The sequence below is a fragment of the Erpetoichthys calabaricus genome, chromosome 5 (genome assembly GCF_900747795.2).
Source record: "Erpetoichthys calabaricus chromosome 5, fErpCal1.3, whole genome shotgun sequence".
Classification (NCBI taxonomy): Eukaryota; Metazoa; Chordata; class Cladistia; order Polypteriformes; family Polypteridae; genus Erpetoichthys; species Erpetoichthys calabaricus.
In genome coordinates this window covers 101,017,603-101,036,163 of record NC_041398.2, presented here as the reverse complement: position 1 = coordinate 101,036,163, position 18,561 = coordinate 101,017,603, and the positions used below count along the sequence as shown (strand labels likewise).

Sequence of the window (18,561 nt, the reverse complement as noted above, 5' to 3'; positions counted from 1 at the left end):
TGACTGGGACCAATGAACAATATGAGACGTACACAGACAAAAACATGTAAAAAGAAATTCTGTGGTTTATTCAAAACATAAACATTTCACAAAACAAAAAATAAGTTCAAAAAGGGTGAATTGGAATTTAAACCATAAATTTCTGGATTATCCAGGATCTAAGAACTAGCACGTGTGTTTAAAAGTTTGGGTGTTTTTTGACTATGATTTACTATTTTGTTTTCTGATGCAAGACTCTTTAAATTTTTTCTGGCTCTCATCTGCCATCTTGTCATGTATCTTTCTGCCCTCATGGAGTGCCGTTTTCAGTGTTGGCACAAAACACCCACAAATTCAGCATTCTGGCATCTGTTTAGCAATGGTGACAGTTAATTGTGGAAATGCCAGCATAGTATAAGCCCTTAGTAGAGCCACGGAGGTGATTTAATATTAGCTAGAAAACCAGCGTGGTTGTGTTCGTGGTGTTTTGTCCATTAGGATCTGGGCTTGTTTTTGTATTTTTTTGTGCCCTAAATAGCATTTATGTAATGCTTATTTTGTTTTCTTTGTGCTTCCTTGTTTACTTCCTTGTGATTGTGACATTACAAAACCTTCCAACATATTGTAATGCTTTAAACTGTGCCAAAATATTCATCAGGCATGCAACTTTTTCTGTGTGATGACTAAAGTAAAGGGGTCTCGTCCACTGTTTTTTGGCAAGCAAAAGAAACATCTGAAAAAGTTGAAACAAATGTCCTTTCTAGCTTAAATGAACCCAGGCCTCTGGAATGAGTAAGAGCTCTAGGAATAATAATAATCTAACCTGGGGGGTCCTGTTTTATATTTATTTTTTGACCTCATGTGCACTGTAATACCTTTTGTTATTTCTGAGATGTATTTTCTTTTTTTTTGCCTTGCGCTCACAATTCTGTTTTTAATTAATACACTTTTCATTCAGCCAGAGAACTGGCTAAATTGTGGCTATCCAATGAAAATGCCTTTAAGAGATATTTGGACATGAACCCAGCATATGCAGGCTTGAAAAGAAGAACATGCAAATAATAAATAAGACTTTATGTCCAAAACCCTCTGAACCCCACCTCATTAAATGCCCAAACCCCCCCCCCCCCCCCCACCTCCTTTCCCCTCCTTATTTGCTATGCATTGCCTTGGTTTCCTGTAAGTCTAATCATTTTCCTCTGATAGGAAAGCTTAGGAATCCATCCATCCATCCATTATCCAACCCACTGAATCCTATCACAGGATCACAGGGGTCTGCTGGAGCCAATACCAGCCAACACAGGGTGCAAGGCAGGAACAAACCCACCGCAGGGCACACACACTAGGGACAATTTAGGATCGCCAGTGCACCTAACCTGCATGTCTTTGGACTGTGGGAGGAAACCCACGCAGACACATGGAGAACATGCAAACTCCACGCAGGGAGGACCCGGGAAGCAAATCGGGGTCTCCTAACTGCGAGGCAGCAGCGCTACCACTGTGCCACAAGGTTAGGAATAAAAAACTATTTTAAGATACAGGATTCATTTTCTCCCTTTGTGGATTCCCAGCTACTTTTCACTCTTTAGCTCAGTCCTTGTTGGGATGCTTTGAAGATGGGGAAGAATAATAAAGCAGGCTGGAGAATTATAAAGGCAATGAGGGGGAAAGTCGCACACTGTGTCTTCAGACACAGGGCAGTTCACACATTAGTTTTCTGCATTTGCTCTTGATATGCTGCTTTGTCACACTGAGCTTGTAGTGCCGACTTCATTCAGGCTCATACTTCTCTTTGTTTCAAATGTAGAAAAGGTCTGGGTGGACAGCTAGTTAGTTCCTTTTGATGATGGTGATCCCAAAAGTTTTTTTGTTGTTACTGCTTGTACAAAAGATGGCAGAAACAATAATTTCTCTGGTAGGACAAATAAAGTATCTATCTATCTATCTATCTATCTATCTATCTATCTATCTATCTATCTATCTATCTATGAATAGCACAGCCACCCCAAGGGCAGCACACACCCATCAGCACTCCAGTTGTAGAATCGGAGAGCAGACCAAGTCAAGAAGAGCTTGATAGACGATTATTGCTCACTTCTAATGGACTGACAACAGTCATTCAAAGGAGTAATTTATAACAAACAGATAAGGAAAATTTTCCTTAGTAATGCAGAAATGACAAATGCTTTTTAATAATTTTAGAACAGGACAGAAGTGCTCTGTTGATTGAGTCAGAGGGAAACTTCCATGTAATAACTGCCCCTGTCCATACATGTGGACTTTATTGTTACAGCTGGACATCTGGTGGATTCAAATTGTCTGGATGTGTATTACATAAAAAAACTATTTATGCAAATAGAAACATAACACACAACATTCTCAAACCCACGCAGTCCAGTTCAGGATTGTTGGGTCAGAGCCTACTTGGTCAACATTGTATGGATGGCAGGAATGCTACAGGGTCCTCTCTTTGGCAGACACTCACACTCAACAAACAGTGAATTTAGAATTGCTAACTAGCCCAACATACACATCTATGGGGTGTAACAGCAAATTCAGGTTATCCTGAGACTTAACGTTCACTATATAGTGAAGAAAGGGGGAGCATGCTTCCAATAGAAAGGATAAAGATACGTTTTAAAGCCATACACTGATGCTAAGGTTAAGTACAACATTAATGACTAAAAGCTTACAGCACTCGGGGTTCCCAGGCGGTCTCCTATTCAAGTACTGATCGAGACCAAATGTGTTTAGCTTCCGAGATCAGACGAGATCGGGCGCATTCAAACTGGTGTGGCCGTAAGCAAAAGCCTTGCTACTTTACGTTCAGTATATAGTGAAGAAAGGGGGAGCCTGCTTCCAATAGAAAGTATGAAGATGCGATTCCAAGACATACACTGATGCCCAGGTTAAGAACAATGGCAATGGCTAAAAGCTGTCAGCACTAGGGGTTCCTAGGTGGTCTCTCAACCAAGTACTGATCGAGCCCAAGTGTGCTTAGCTTCCGAGATCAGACGTGATCGGCGCATTCACACTGGTGTGGCCGTAAGCGAAAGCCCTGTTACTTTACGTTCAGTATATAGTGAAGAAAGGGGGTGCCTGTTTCCAATAGAAAGAATGAAGTTGCGTTAACAAGACATACACTCATGCTCAGGTTAAGAACAATGGTAATGGCTAAAAGCTTACAGCACTCAGGGTTCCTAGATGGTCTCCCATCCAAGTACTGTCCTAGCCCAAGCGTTTTTAGCTTCCAAGATGAAGCGCATTCACACTGGTATGGCATGCGCCCCCTTTCTTCACTATATACTGAACGTTAAAGAGCTTTGCTTTCGCTTACGGCCACACCAGTGTGAAAGCGCCAGATCTCGTCTGATGTCGGAAAATAAACACGCTTAGGCTCTGCCAGTACTTGGATGGGTGACCGCCTGGGAACACCGAGTGCTGTAAGCTTTTAGCCATTACCATTGTTCTTAACCCGGGCATCAGTGAATGTCTTGGAAATGCATCTTCATCCTTTCTATTGGAAGCAGGCTTCCCCGTTCTTCACTATATACTGAACGTAAAGTACCAGGCCTTTCCCTTACGGCCACACCAGTGTGAATGCGCCCAATCTCGTCTGATCTCGGAAGCTAAAACACGCTTGGTCTCGGCCAGTACTTGGATGGGAGACCACCAGCAACCCCGAGTGCTTACAGCTTTTAGCCATTAGCATTGTTCTTAACCTGGGCATCAGTGTATGTCTTGGAAACGCATCTTCATACTTTCTATTGGAAGCATGCTCCCCCTTTCTTCACTATATACTGAACGTAAAGTAGCAGGGATTTTGCTTACGGCCACACCAGTTTGAATGCGCCCGATCTCGGAAGCTAAACACACTTTGGCTCGATCAGTACTTGAATGGAAGACCGCCAGGGATCCCCGAGTGCTGTAAGCTTTTAGTCATTAATGTTGTACTTAACCTTAGCATCAGTGTATGGCTTTAAAACGCATCTTTATCCTTTCTATTGGAAGCATGCTCCCCCTTTCTTCACTATATACTGAACGTTGAAGAGCATTGCTTTCCATTACGGCCACACCAGTGTGAATGAGCCCGATCTCGTCTGATCTCGGAAGTTGAACACGCTTGTGCTTGGCCAGTACTTGGATGCTAGATATCCTGAGAACCCCCAGTGCTATAAGCTTTTAGCCATTAACGTTGTACTTAACCTTAGCATCAGCGTATGGCTTTAAAACGCATCTTTATCCTTTCTTCACTATATACTGAACATAAAGTAGCAGGGCTATCACTTACGGTCACACCAGTGTGAATGTGCCCGAACTCTTCTGATCTCGGAAGCTAAAACACGCTTGGTCTCGGCCAGTACTTGGATGGGAGACCACCTAGGAGCCCTGAGTGCTATAAGCTTTTAGCCATTACCATTGTTCCTAACCCGGGCATCAGTGTATGTCTTGTTAACGCATCTTCATTCTTTCTATTGGAAGCAGGCACCCCCTTTCTTCACTAGATACTGAACATAAGTAGCAGGGCTATTGCTTACGGCCACACCAGCTTGAAAGCGTCTGATCTCGGAAACCAAACACACTTTGGGTCAATCAGTACTTGGATGGGAGACTACCTGGGAACCCCGAGTGCTGTAAGCTTTTAGTCATTAATGTTGTACTTAACCTTAGCATCAGTGTATGGCTTTAAAACGTATCTTTATCCTTTCTATTGGAAGCATGCTCCCCCTTTCTTCAGTATATAGTGAACGTTAAAAACTCTAACGAGGCAGTCGCCAGGCGTGGGATATGAGTCTAGGCTACTTTTGTGTTATACTATAAAAATATAATTGCACGAGTAGAATGTAAGCAGCACTTAGTTTAGTTGTGTCATTATTCCTTAACCTGGTGGCCTGGCGGTACAGCATGCAGTGCTGCTGTCTCAGATTTCCACAGTCCTTGGTCCAAACTCTAATCGGAAGCGGTCCTAGTGGATCAGCTTGTTCTTGCTGTGTCTGTAGGGATTTTTCCTTCCATTGAAGGCTGGTTAAGTTGACTGTTCGCTTTAACTGGCCTAGTTGCTGGACTGGCACCTTCTCCTGGGTTGGTTACGGCCTTGCACTTGGTGAAGCTGAAATAGGCTTTGGTTCACCTCTGGCTCTGTTTTGAAATAAATGGGTTTGGAAAATGAAAACATGAAAGACAAAAAAAATCAATGTCGTTGCTGTCACATTCACTAGTTCTAAAGTTGTATGTTTTGCTTAAGCAAAAATCTTTTAGTCTTCTGGTAAATATTAATAAATCAAACTCTTTTGGCTTAAATTTCATTGATTTTTATTTTATATCTTCATTACTTGTTGACACATTGCAGTAAAAAGTATCACTCAATGGCTTTACATTTTCTTGTGCTTTTTAAACTACTGTAAAAATTGTAAACCATTTTACCATAGGACACTTCAAACAGTTGAACACAATATTACAAGAAGTACCAAAAATGGGACATAATGCTTACAGTCTGAATGGCACAATCCTCGTAAATGGATGTAGTCCTTTTTTTTTTTCAAAATAACACAAACAGTGCAATGCTGTGAGAACAAGACAAATGAAACGTGTAACTCTAAGGTTTACATCATGAGAACAAAGACAGCTCACAAGTGTTGACGTCAATAACCCGATCGATTCAGGGACAAGAGCAGCAACCTGGTGTTTAAATTACACTGTCAGAATCACATCAAGAAATCAAGTAGTAGCTGAGACGAGAAAATAATTACCTACACATTGAAAAGAATGAAACATTGCCACATGTAATGTACTGTAAACATGAGTGAAACATGAAACTACTCTGACTTGCAGGGCAGAGCTAATTATCCAGTGTGGTCTGAATGTGAGATTTTGAGACGTGAAATAAAGCAGATCTGGAATTTCAATTTCAGTCAGAGAAATATTTCAGAAGGCTTCAGTTGTGTTTTGCTCTGTCAAATAAATATTAGACAGCTATTTGTATAGTAATTCTTGTGCCGTAGGCCACTCAGTGAGAAACCTTTCTATTCTGGCAGAGAAATGCCACCATGTTGGACTTTATATTCGATTTTTCAAGTGAGTTTTTTTCATACTTTACTTTGTTGGGCTGATTTCTGGTTTAAAGATTCCTTTCAAAGTATCTGCAACAGAAGACTCCTAACAAACAGTAGAAGATCATTTTCTACACACAATTCCTGAACTTGAAGTTAAAAGTAGAATTTTATAGTGGTAGGTCAAATGTACTGCACCCTGAGGACACAACTTCAAACTGTCCCTCCACAAAAGTGGTCAGTGGGGTGAAAGAAAATGGACTTTTTATTAATAAGGTGGATGTTTTTGGAACTTCAGCAGTGCTCTGTCAGGTGCTACCAATAAATCTCAGAAGAATACATTTGAACAGTCATCTGTGTTACCCTACTGACAAGCAGTGCACCTCCATTTGTTAGCTCTAAACCGAGCAAAAAACACAGCAGCAGAAGTAAAAAAACCAACCAGCTATTATTGTACAGTATATAGCACCTTGCTGAAGTCTGTGTCACACTACACAACCCAACACAACTTCTAAATGGACATCTTGTCAAATTTAACAACTGCAGTTTTGAATACACAATGGGAGGTCTGAAAATTGAAAGTACATCTTGTGAGAAGGATTTAGCAGTCGTAGTGGACTCTACGTTATCAACTTCCAGACAGTGGTTAGAAGCCATTAAGAAGGCTAACAGAATGTTAGGTTATATAGCACGGTGTGTGGAGTACAAGTCCAAGGAGGTTATGCTCAGCCTTTATAATGCACTGGTGAGGCCTCATCTGGAGTACTGTGTGCTGTTTGGGTCTCCAGGCTACAAAAAGGACATAGCAGCGCTAGAAAAGGTCCAGAGAAGAGCGACTAGGCTCATTCCAGGGCTAAAGGGGATGCATTATGAAGAAAGATTAAAAGAGCTGAGCCTATACAGTTTAAGCCAAAGGAGATTATGAGGAGACATGATTGAAGTGTTTAAAATTATAAAGGGAATTAGTACAGTGGATCAAGACTGTTATTTTAAAATGAGTTCATTAAGAACACGGGGACACAGTTGGAAACTTGTTGAGGGTAAATTTGACACAAACATTAGGAAGTTTTTCTTTACACAGAGAACCACAGACACTGGTAATAAGGAACCAAGTAGGGTGGTAGACAGTAGGACTTTAGGGACTTTCAAAACTAGACATGATGTTATTTTAGAAGAATTAAGTAGATAGGACTGGTGAGCTTTGTTGGGTTGAATGGCCTGATCTCCTCTAGATTGTTCTAATGATCTAATCTTCCTTCTTCTGAAGACATCAACCTGTCCAACTGGGAAGTGATTTCATGATTCTCTCACGACATTTCACCACACACTACAAACATATTGAGAGGTCACCTTTTTTGAAAGCCGAACAACGTGAACTTCCATACTTACTGAAGTCTGTTGGCTGAACAAAAGCTTACTGGGTATGTTGAATTTAGCCATAGTCTGCAAATCTGTTTTTAATTTTTTGAACAAACAGATGTATGTGTGTGACGTCTCCAACATCCCACAAGCCTCTTCTCCATTTTTACAGTCCAAAACACTTGCTTCTCTTCTTCTCACATGTAAAACGCACAAGCATGTGGAGTGTTTTAAGGGGGCTTGTTGAGGACCACAAAAGGGGAAGACTAGAGGTGATGCACAACCAGTAACTCATGTCTTATTTTCACCTTTACAGTGGAGGAGCATACATCTCAGAAAATACGTGATGCCATTTCAGCAGGGCCTCTGAAGAACCTGCCTCTTCCTCCATAAAAGAGTACTGCCGATGGAAGAGAACGTCAATATACTGTAGGGCAGAGTCTCAAAAAGGACAGAACTTCCAACAAGTCTTTGGCATTTAAATTGCACTGGTCCTTATAATTTGGTTACTTTGCTAAGCAATTTGAGTTCACTTATGTTGCCAATTAAATGGAGCAGCCTGGTTGGATTCTGAAAACTTTTTCTGATTTTAGCATTTTGTCTTAGATGCTCCAATTCTTTCCTTGTTTTCGGCATGTCATGCTTTGAACTTTTGCTTGAGTGCTTATTGGCTATCGAGAGACAAACAAGAGCCCACCTCAGGACTGGCAGCTGGCAAAGATGAAGTGAAATCAGATGCCGAGTGTTACGACTGAGTTGCTGGGGGTGTCATGCTACGTAACTGAGAGACACTGGCGTGAACTACAACTGTCCACGACTAGCTGTGATTTTCTTAATATTTGGTAAATGAGGTCAACAAATGAAAACCGTTGGAAAAGTCATACAGTGTGAGACAGATATTAGCAAGCATATGCCAAAGAGCCTAATAACAGCTTCACCAGACCTTATTTACCATGCAACATTTAAAGACAATCGATATGCAGCTCAATGGCTCCTTCTACAACTGAACTAGCGTTTATCTAATTGTAGGTTGACAGGTTTCTGGCTCAGATATGAAGACCACTTTTTTTTTTTTTACTGTAACTCCTTTAAAGCATATTTTCCCCCAATGACCCTAAATGGTCAGATACTGTGCAGTACAGTAAATTGTATTAAAATGTTTTCAGCTATCAAATCTCACTTATATCATAATACAAAAACCCTCTCAATTTGTTGTTGTAATTGAAATTTTCGACCAAATGCTAGCCTACTTTTCACGAGCATTTAGTATTAAGAAATGCATTATTGCCTCTTAAAGTAGACATTTTGTTATGCCTTACAGAGTTGAAAATGGTCATAAAAGTTTAACAACACTGAACATAATTTATTTTCTTTGTCAGAAAAAAATGAATCCACTTTCCTAAGATTCGGTTATTTGCACTGGACAAAGAAATCAAAGAGACTTCCAGCTAAGTGTTAGATGGCCCTAAACAACTTTGCTGCTGTTTCCCAGAAGCCACCTGGATGAAAGGTGATGTTATGTCACCATTTCACAAGATTATACCTGGGGGTGGTGCCCAATAACACCTTGTGACCCTGTAATTGGAAAATGATTGACATGGTGTGTTCTTTATTTTACAACAGCAGCTTTTCTGTGTCCACTTAAGAGTGACAGGCACTTGAGCCACCTTGCGCTGAGCAGGTCCAGGTTTCTACAAGGACTTTGCACTTTTCCCCGCCACTGAAAGACAACTAAGGAAGTTCCATTTGGAAGTGTGTAATGTACTGTGACTTAACTTCTGGACTCTGGACGTTTATCATCTAAAACCTTTCTTTTTCATTTCCCATGAACTCCCTCATAATTTGTCCAACAGACCTCTTGGTCATTTGTATGTATTTCATGTTTAGCCAACCATCACAGAGTAAAATTGTTGCCCAAGACTTCATTTCTGTTTTGATTTTCTAATACTGTATCAGTCTAACTTAACTGTAGAGTATGTTGATATTTCTCTGAGTTATGAAAAGAGTATGGAATTAGAGGCAGCTTCATGAAGTCAAACAAGGAAAAGAGAATTCGACGCAGCCCCCTTTTGTCAATCAGATGCAGCTTGCCAATGCTGGACATTTGTTGCAGTTGATATAATATAAAAGAAGTTGCTCATCCATCCATTTACTGATACCCCATAGTACAGTATATTGTAGGGTTGCGACCCCATCTCTGTACGGCTGAGCACAAGAAAGGATACCAGTAGAAGTAGATACTAGTAATTTAATTTGGAAAGACATACATTAGACCTGGGCCCTGTCGTGTACTGGTGCCCAGTCTAAGGCAGGTTACTTTCATGCACCTCTTAGAGCCAGGACAGCCTTGAACTGGATTAAGCTGATCAGGAAATGTTAAGTTGTGCTAAATTAGATGTGGGTGGCATGGTGGTGCAATCACGAGCAGTGATGCCTCAGGGATTCAGCACCCTTTTTGAAGCCCATTTTCATGTTCTGAACATACCTGTGGGTACTTGGGTGTTGTTCCAACATCACAAAGACATGAGTGGTAGATTTACTGATGATTCTAAGCTGGTCCTGAGTTAAATGTGGTTTTGGCGAATGCATGAGTGGGCCTTGCAGTTGAGTAGAGTGGGTTCCTGCCTGATGCTCGTTGAAGAAGCTCTGGCTACAAGTGACACTCGACTGGCTTAAGTAGGTTGGAGAATGTTAGGCTGTGTTAAGTTAGATCTCAGGCAGCATGGTGGGAAAGTCTTAGTGCTGCTGCCCAGGTACTAAGTGTGGAGTTTGTGCATTCTTTGTGTGTCTGTGAGGGTTTCACCAGGGTAATCAGGTGTCCTCTCATATCTCAGTGTTGTGTGTTATGTCAGCTAACAGCTACAGTAACACTACATGAGTGAGTGCATGAATCTACCCTGTAATAGACAGACGTTCTATCCAGAGTTTGTTTTCACTTCTGTTTAATGCTGTGGTGATGGCCTTTCACTTTTCAGAACCCTGACTGGCTACAGAAAATCAATGGTGGGACGATGTGATGTTCTCATGATATAACACAACCCAGTAGTGTTTGTGTTTGCTTTGTTTTGTCATTTTTATTAAGATCCAATCTCTGACTGACTGAATGCCTTCATAAAGTGTCAGCCTGCAGCACATATTCAGTTAGCAGGCTGTATAGCTTTGTCTACATGTGAGTATCCAGAAGCAGCAGTGAACAGCAGTAGCACTACTAGCATGAGCCGAGTCAGCAGAACTTGACCCAATGTTTGAAACTTGTACAGCGAAAAATATACGTGATACGTGGGCAGGGCCGGATTTATATGAAAAGAGGCCCTAGGCTGTTCCACTTATGAGGCCCTTTCACCTTCCATTTTTAAGTTTGTAAATTACATGAGAGATAATAAAATTTTGCTAACAATTTGAATGTAGGCCCCTCTTGATCTTGAGGCCCTAGGCTGAAGCCTAGTTAGCCTATAGGAAAATCCGGCCCTGTACGTGGGCTAAACCAGCCTATGGAATTTCACATTGTTAGACAGAAAAGGAGAAACATAATGCAGGTGGAGCCCCAAACACACAGTACTCAACAACATGAGGCACACAATGAGCTTTGTAAGAAATGGCGCAAACATCGAAGCTTCATACATCAGTTTCTATGGAACAATTCAGATAACAGACATTACGTAATCATGCTAAATGTTATTTTAAACCCTTTGGGTTCATAAAATGCTTATGGGGAACAACCCATGATGTAGAAAATATAATAAAATGAAAAACGAGTGGGCTGATAGCTGCATTTGCTTTACTCATTTTCTTAAGAATTTCTTGTGCTTACCTAAAAAGAACAAAAATTATTAAACATCTAATGTATTTTGCTACATTACATTCAAGCTGAGTGGAGGACATACAATCCCACTCATCTGGTTCTAGATTTCACCTCTTTAATTTGTACACTGCTGCCTTTTGTTCCCTAATATTTGGTATGGTAAAAATAAACAAGTAAGTAAGAATTAAAAAATACCTTTTGGCGCTGCACAGATAGAGGTCATTAGAGCACAGTTAACCGATGCCATGAACACCCATGGCATACAGGGTGGTCTGGATGACATCATGGACTAATGTTTTAAGGCTAGATAAAAAAAAAAGGTTCTTAAATCCGCCATTCTTTTCCAAACCAAACTCTATTCATCACTGCGACAAATAGGCTGTGGTCCACCTTGACAAACAGCACTACAGACTTTGCTCGATGGCCATTTCAACAGGTTTATAATAATGCATGCACCCTAACGGTGTGTGCTGCCTGTCGGTGGACAGGTTTGGAAAAGAAGGCAGATTCAAAGTAAAAAGAGAAGAATTCCAAGCCTCGGAATATTCTGGCACCTGTGTCAGTCATTACTTTCCTAATTAACTACAGTAGACAGCATTGTTGTCAGTTGGCAGGAGGGTGTTGTTGTTACGACCATCTTGCACTTTCTCCTGCATTGGATTGGAAGATTCCATGTCAGAACTGTCAACCTCAATGCTTTGTGCTTTTTTTCTCAATCTGGAAAACAAAAAATGTGAAAAGGCTAATAAAACATCTTCAGTCGGAGTGTCAGTCAGTTTGTTAAGGCTGAAAAGCAAAGAGAGGTTCAAGTCTGGTATCTGTTCCAAAATTAGAAGCCAAGAAGCCATTCAGATTCACTTCTCAGGTTTCATGTGTCCTTCTCAAAACTAGTTTTCTCTTATTTGGAATATAAAAACAAAATGATCACTTTACATTTAAAAATAAAAACAAAGTGATCACCTTACTTTTAAAAATCTCTTCAGCTTCTTAACAAAGGCATAGTAATATACAGTATCTGTTGAATTGTATTGATATGATCTCTGTATTAAGAAGCTTCAGATTAATGGCACAATGTAGCAGAAAGCATGTAAAATTAATCAAAATGCTAAAATAACATTTTTTTAAGATCACATAAATAGAAGATATGTAATTTTCTAATTTCTATGTATCCATTGATCATATGCTGTCAGATTACACTCGAAATGACTTTGCTTTATCCTGCAATGCATTACAGTAAAGAAGATAAAAGCATTTGCATTTTTCTATTACTGTGTTGTACAAAAAAGAAAAACACAATCCCATTATTTTGATGTGGCTTAAAAAACAAAAGGAATTTTTATGGCTCTATCAATAAAAATACTGGCATAAGCTGGTAAAACAATGAAAGACGTTCCACTTGATCATTCTGTTTAGACTATCCTTTGGAGGTTGCTATCATTTTCAGGTTTCATTTAAAAGGGGGCAAACTCTTCATAACATTAAGAATAACCAGTAATCACAATTGAGGGAAGTCTCCTGGACTCTGGTACAACTCATGGCATTGTACTTTCTGCTTTGCTTTGTCCTAGGCAGTCTTCTGGTGGTGTTAAAATGCTGAGCATGTTGGACAAGATTATGCTTTTCCCAGGTCCAGTCCTGGGGGATTAATGGGTGTAATGGGTCTGATTCAGGGCTCGTACTGACTGTGCCAAGTACATCTCCAGCTGGAGGTTCCTTAAAGCTTTGGTCTGTAGATGGTCAATGGTCTTCCCGCATGTCTGGAGCAGACATATTCGTTCTCCATGATCTACCTTTGTAGATTGTGAACCTCCAGTCCACAGCAGTTCTCTGGATGAGCTTGTTTCGGTCTATTTTACCTAAGATCTCACTGCTTCATGTTTTCGATAAACAAAGAAGTGGTAACAGATTGTTAAATAAAAAAGAGCACTGGAGTGCTTAACTATTGAAGTGGAAAAGGTCATTGAAAGCTTGTTCTGGAGTTAACGCAACCACAAAATAGCATGATGGCTGCACCATTTGTCAGTAGCACAATAACCTCACTGCTGAACAAGAACCCAAGGCCCTCAAACCTCTGCACTCTCATCTTCAAAGAGAAAGCCCTGATTTTCCACATGAGAACAGTAAACTCAAAGTAGAAGCTGCTAACTGTCATTCCAGACACCTCACATTTAGCTGCAAAATGTTTTAGTGCGCATTAGGGATGACAGAAGGGAACTGAGGTTTATTTTAATGACTCTTATTTTACAACATATTGTATTATATTGATTTTGTAATTAGCAGAATGTAGCTATGTGCATAATTACCAAAACTCAATGCCATAAAATTACAAATAAATGCTCCCACATGAGACACTGTTTGTAAGAGAGAGGTGCGAAAACAAAGTTATTTACCTTGCATTATTAAAATAATATAACCACTCATCACACCAGAAAAAAAGAAAAAGTTATTTCCATGTGTTCCTAACTATGACTGAATAATCATTCTGGCCCCCTAATCATCCCCTCTCTCTAACTGGCTAATTATCTCACCAGTTCACCGCCTGATATCTCATGTGTGGTGAGTGTACTGCCATAATAATGGCTGCCATCACATCATCCAGATGGATTCTATACGCTGGTGGTGGTTACATTGGTTCCCCAATGTCTATCAAAAGCACTTTGAGAATGTTTGAAAATGTGCTATATACATGTAATTAATTACATGAATGTGCCAAACATGTAACATAGCACAATATAATATAGTCTTCTAAAACCTCTCTAAATCAATTTAGACACAATATCAGGCACCAGCCAGTGCAGGTCCACTACGTAAAAATCTCCTTTCAATTGAAATGCAAAAACATTTTCACGCTGATGGCTTTAATAAATCCTGAAAGTGTCAGAAACCTTCTGTCAGTGGAAATGGATGCACAAATACTCAGCTCCATAAAAAAAGAGGCAGCTGCTAAGGCAACACTGAGACGGCCTGAGAAGAAAATTGTGGCAAAAACATGAAGGAGAAGGAAAGAAACATGCTGTTTGTTTTATGCTGTTGAGCACGGTCTTCAAATATGTGCACTAAAACATTAATTTTAATGGTAAAATAAAGGAAAATTCTTTACAGCTCTGTAACAACTCAATAAAGTTGACAAGCACACAATTACCGTTAACTGATGACTTGTTGCTTACTGTAGCTCTGAATGTACCGTTACACTCTGGATTTAGTTTGAGGCTACTGCTGACATTTTCAGTTGTCATGAGGAAAAGCAATAGTCTTTACAATTCACTTAAGATTAAATAATCAATAAAACCTTAAGGCGGTGTAATGCTGCCTAGTTCCTTTGAAAGTGATTTGTGGTAAGTATTATAGGAAATTTGCTGCCTGTTTTTTATTTACGTTTTTGAAACTCATCATCTGTAATTCTTTCAGAGACAATTTTTTATTTCATAAACAAGTACATTACTTTAAGTAGCAGGTATAGGACTACTAATGTTGCATGATTTTTACTCCAGATGGTTTAAAAATAAGTATATCAAGAGAGCAAATAAGAGGAAGAAGACTCACTTTTCTCTGTTAAAAATGATGAACTCCTGCCGTACCGTTTCCAGACACTGCTGCAGATGGGCAGGCTTTTAAACAAGATGTCCAGCCATGGTGTAGGAAAGAAAGAAAGAGAAAGAAAGAAAGAAAGAAAGAAAGAAAGAAAGAAAGAAAGAAAGAAAGAAAGAAAATGTTAAAAGAATTCCAGAATTACAGTATATGAATATGACTTACAATTTTATTTTTGTAATGAATGTGATTCAGTTTCAGATTGGTGCTTATAGGATCCCAGACTTGTACTTGTTAATTAAAGAGAAACTTGATCCTCAACAGAAATAAATAAATGTTTGCAAATCCACCCATCAATACTTCAGAATAACATGATCCATTTTAAGGCCTGTAACGTGTTCCAACAGCTTCAAACACAAGATAGGATCTTGTGCAGAGGAGGACCCCACTTCACATGGCAAGTGCAGCCTTCATTTGGTGAAAGTGTATGGGACGAGTGCAGGATGCTCATGTAGAACAAATGAATTTAGATGTCAGCAATGGAGCTGTCTTGGAGAAAGTCATAGGTTCTTCTGCCTCGGTGACATATTGAGCACAGGCAAAGTTGCGGGTAGAGCAGGAGTAGAGGGGGTGAGTGGCGTTTAAAAGAAATTCTATGAGCTGCCCGCCATTCTGACTTCTAAAGGAGTCTTGCTGACATCAAATACTAAAGTTTATGAAAGCTGTGTGAGGAGAACACTGCAAAAAATGCATATGCAAAAACTGACAAACTTGAAATGAGAGTTGTTTGGCTTTTATTTAGCAAAAAAATCTGCCAATGGGGTAAGCAAAACTTACATGACAAGATTTCTTAAAGCATGCTAAATAATTGTAAATACAAGTTTTTTAACAAGTCAATAGTTCTTATAATAAGGAAAACAAGATTTAATGTCATGATATAAATACTTTTCACTTGCTTAGATTTCATTTTTGCAGTGTAGTATGCTCTATGGGAGTCAGACATGGACCATGAAAGCAAAACATGAAGCACAGCTGGAACTGGAAGGATCAGGGGAAGGTGCTGGAGTGTCACAGAGTAAGAAGAAGATGATTTCTGACTTAAGAGAAAACTTTGGTGTGGTGGAGTTATACTGAAGTGAAATACGCTATGATGGTTTGGGCATTTGGGGCAATAGGCAGCTGATTATTGGACGAAGAGGTACAACTTGATGGAGCTGGAGGGGGTGAGCCTCAAGGGGAAGTTGAGGAAGACATGGCTGAAGGTGTTGTGAAATGATATGATCTCTCCCCAATGGATAACTTGGGTCATGGGACTCTGTAGGAAAAAGACTTGGAAGCAAATGGCCATTAAACCATCAATGATGATGACGATTATGATGATTTAGCCAAAGTAATTGTCTATATACTGTAGGTAATTGCAACACAGATGACTGACACTGATTTGAAGTTCTACTGCTCAGCTTTAGTGCATCTAACTCATATTTTTCAAAAGCGAACACAGTGTCAATTCTACTTAGAATAGAGGATGACTGAAACTATTTAACTCACCAAAGGACACGCTTCTTTTGTGCCATCTTTTGATTTGCTTTTTGCTAAGCGTTTCTTCTTTTTGTGAAGGGGTTTGGACTCAAGAATCATTTCTTCCAGTTCAAATGTAGGATCACAGTTTAATCTTCCTTTCTAATTTTTCAAGGAGAAAATCAAACAAGGTAATAAGAAAAGTTGTACAGTTGCAACGATTAATCAAATATATATATAGAAACTGTACAGAATCCGCTCTAACAATGGCACATTTCAGCATCTCAGGCGACAAACCGTACATTTCAGTACCTACTGGAAAAACATCTGACCAGGTGTCATCTCATCGCAAAATCTTGAGGGAAGAGATTCACTTCAAAAAACATAAACCCACATCTACAATCACCAATTCCAGAACAAATTTTGATGTTTATTTCTCAAATTCTTGCTTAGATAATTTATACACTTATTTTTAATGTTAATTTCATACAGCATTTTCTTAATTTTACACACTGAACTTTAATTTTGTAAAGTTTTATTTTATTTTAAGTAGTGATTTTAAATTTGTTCTCTTTTATAATTTTGCATTTTACTTTCTTTGGGGTCACTATAGATGTGAGACCCACCATGGAATGCTACATAAAACCTTAGACTGTGGGCCAACAGTTTGTGGAGGTGTCCATTAAGATTACTTTAATCACACACCATTACTGGCTGTGTCTGAAACGATGATGGGCTCAGGCAGCTGAGATTAGTGGGGAATGGCATTAGGTCATAAAGAGACAAGCCCCCCTGTGGCTGATGAATACTGGCCGAATACAGAAACATGATGTGGAGAATGGTGCAGTCTGGACAACACTCTCAAAATGGCACAGACTATAAGATGGTGATTCCTAACGTGGGGCGCACACCCCACTGGGGGGCAATTCGAGAATTTAGGTACGCTAAACAATTTATAAAATGAAAAAACAGAAATTCACTGTTAAAAATTATAGAAAAAAAATAAACAAATAATTTTTATTTTTTACGGAGACATTTAATTATTTATATAAACATAGAAGGGATGGTGAAGAACCCTTTAATTTATGATTTTACAACCGGCTTGGGTTTTTCTACCAATATAATAATATGAATTGTAACAATGATTATAAAATTTTGCAATATAACAAAAATATAAAATGATCAAAATATTATGGAAAAAGCTGTCATTAAAGTTATTTTATATTTATGAATATCACATCTCATATTATATGTTTTCAAAACTGTATTTGCTGTATTTTCATATTACTTCATATTATATTATTTTTTTAACAATTTCTTAGTGATTTCTGTGTCAGTACTTCAAATATCCTTTCTCTCTTTTGTTTCCATGTTCTGTGGAAGCTTGTTTAGCCCAAATTAATGACATTATGGGCTTTCTCCACGTGAGTAGGAGTTCACTTTTTGAATAGGCAATAATAAGAATAAGGTATATATTACAGTGGGGGACATCATGATTTTAGAGAGGCCTAGGTGGGGCATGGCCAAAAAAAGGTTGGGAACCACTACTATAAGAGGAGGTGTAAGATGCCCTCTCTCGTAACATGTAGTTGCCTCTGCTATTTGTTAAGGACAACAAGATTATGTTAAAAACACACAACACTTGACTCGACTACTCTCAGTGGCCATGATGTTGTTTACCATGCAGTTAAGATTTAGAAAAAAAAAATAATTAAAAAAACTTGATTTAACTATGAAACTAATTTGAGTCCATTACAAGGAGATTGCAATAACCACTCAAACGTAGATAATTTCAGATTAAATCAGATATGGGAATTATATAAGATGTACACTGGAGTTTAGTCTAGTCTATTGTCTTAGCTAGTCAGACACAGATATGTTATAAAAGTATATGATATATCCATCCATCACATTCTACCAATGTATAAATGTACAGTATATCTTTTCATATTTTGATGATTTTTCTGCTTGAAAGTAAATGTAAATGTATTTGTTTCAGATACGTTTCAGAACATTTCATGAAGCGAAACTATCCTGTGTATCATCTGTGAATCCTTCTGTTTTTTATACCTGCTTTTTCTTGGCATCACAGTTAGTTGAAAACGTTCCTGCCAGTGTTAGGTGTAATGTAGCAGTAAAACTGCAGTGCTCAGTCACACCGCATGAATTAAGAGTCAGTCGTGATCTAAGCGCTCATTGCTGAAGATAGTTAGTGCTGCTCTCCCACGGCTCCACAGTCCTTGCTGTCAAATCTCAGCTTAGTCGTCTCCCATGGGGAGTCCTCTTGTTCTTCTTATCAGTTTTTCTCTGGCATTTCTGGTCTTC

The 18,561-nt window shown here is 39.1% G+C and overlaps 1 protein-coding gene and 4 pseudogenes across 1 annotated transcript in view; 2 read left to right on the top strand and 3 right to left on the bottom strand.

Annotated features, from left to right (window-relative positions):
- Positions 1-2,665: 2,665 nt before the first annotated feature.
- On the bottom strand, positions 2,666-2,784 carry LOC127528089 (uncharacterized; annotated as a pseudogene).
- Positions 2,785-2,912: 128 nt separating this feature from the next.
- On the bottom strand, positions 2,913-3,030 carry LOC127528039 (uncharacterized; annotated as a pseudogene).
- A 280-nt stretch (positions 3,031-3,310) lies between these two features.
- Positions 3,311-3,429, top strand: LOC127528041 (uncharacterized; annotated as a pseudogene).
- An 835-nt stretch (positions 3,430-4,264) lies between these two features.
- Positions 4,265-4,384, top strand: LOC114652925 (uncharacterized; annotated as a pseudogene).
- A 6,470-nt stretch (positions 4,385-10,854) lies between these two features.
- Positions 10,855-18,561, bottom strand: part of LOC114652772 (serine/threonine-protein kinase 32B-like) — a 323,284-nt gene continuing 315,577 nt past the window's right edge. The window contains exons 10-12 of the mRNA XM_028803089.2: positions 16,267-16,398; positions 14,734-14,798; positions 10,855-11,907 (exon numbers count right to left, since the gene is read on the bottom strand). Of these exons, the coding sequence (XP_028658922.2) occupies positions 11,769-11,907; positions 14,734-14,798; positions 16,267-16,398 (336 nt within the window). The 3' untranslated portion in view covers positions 10,855-11,768. The remainder of the gene's footprint in view (positions 11,908-14,733; positions 14,799-16,266; positions 16,399-18,561) is intronic.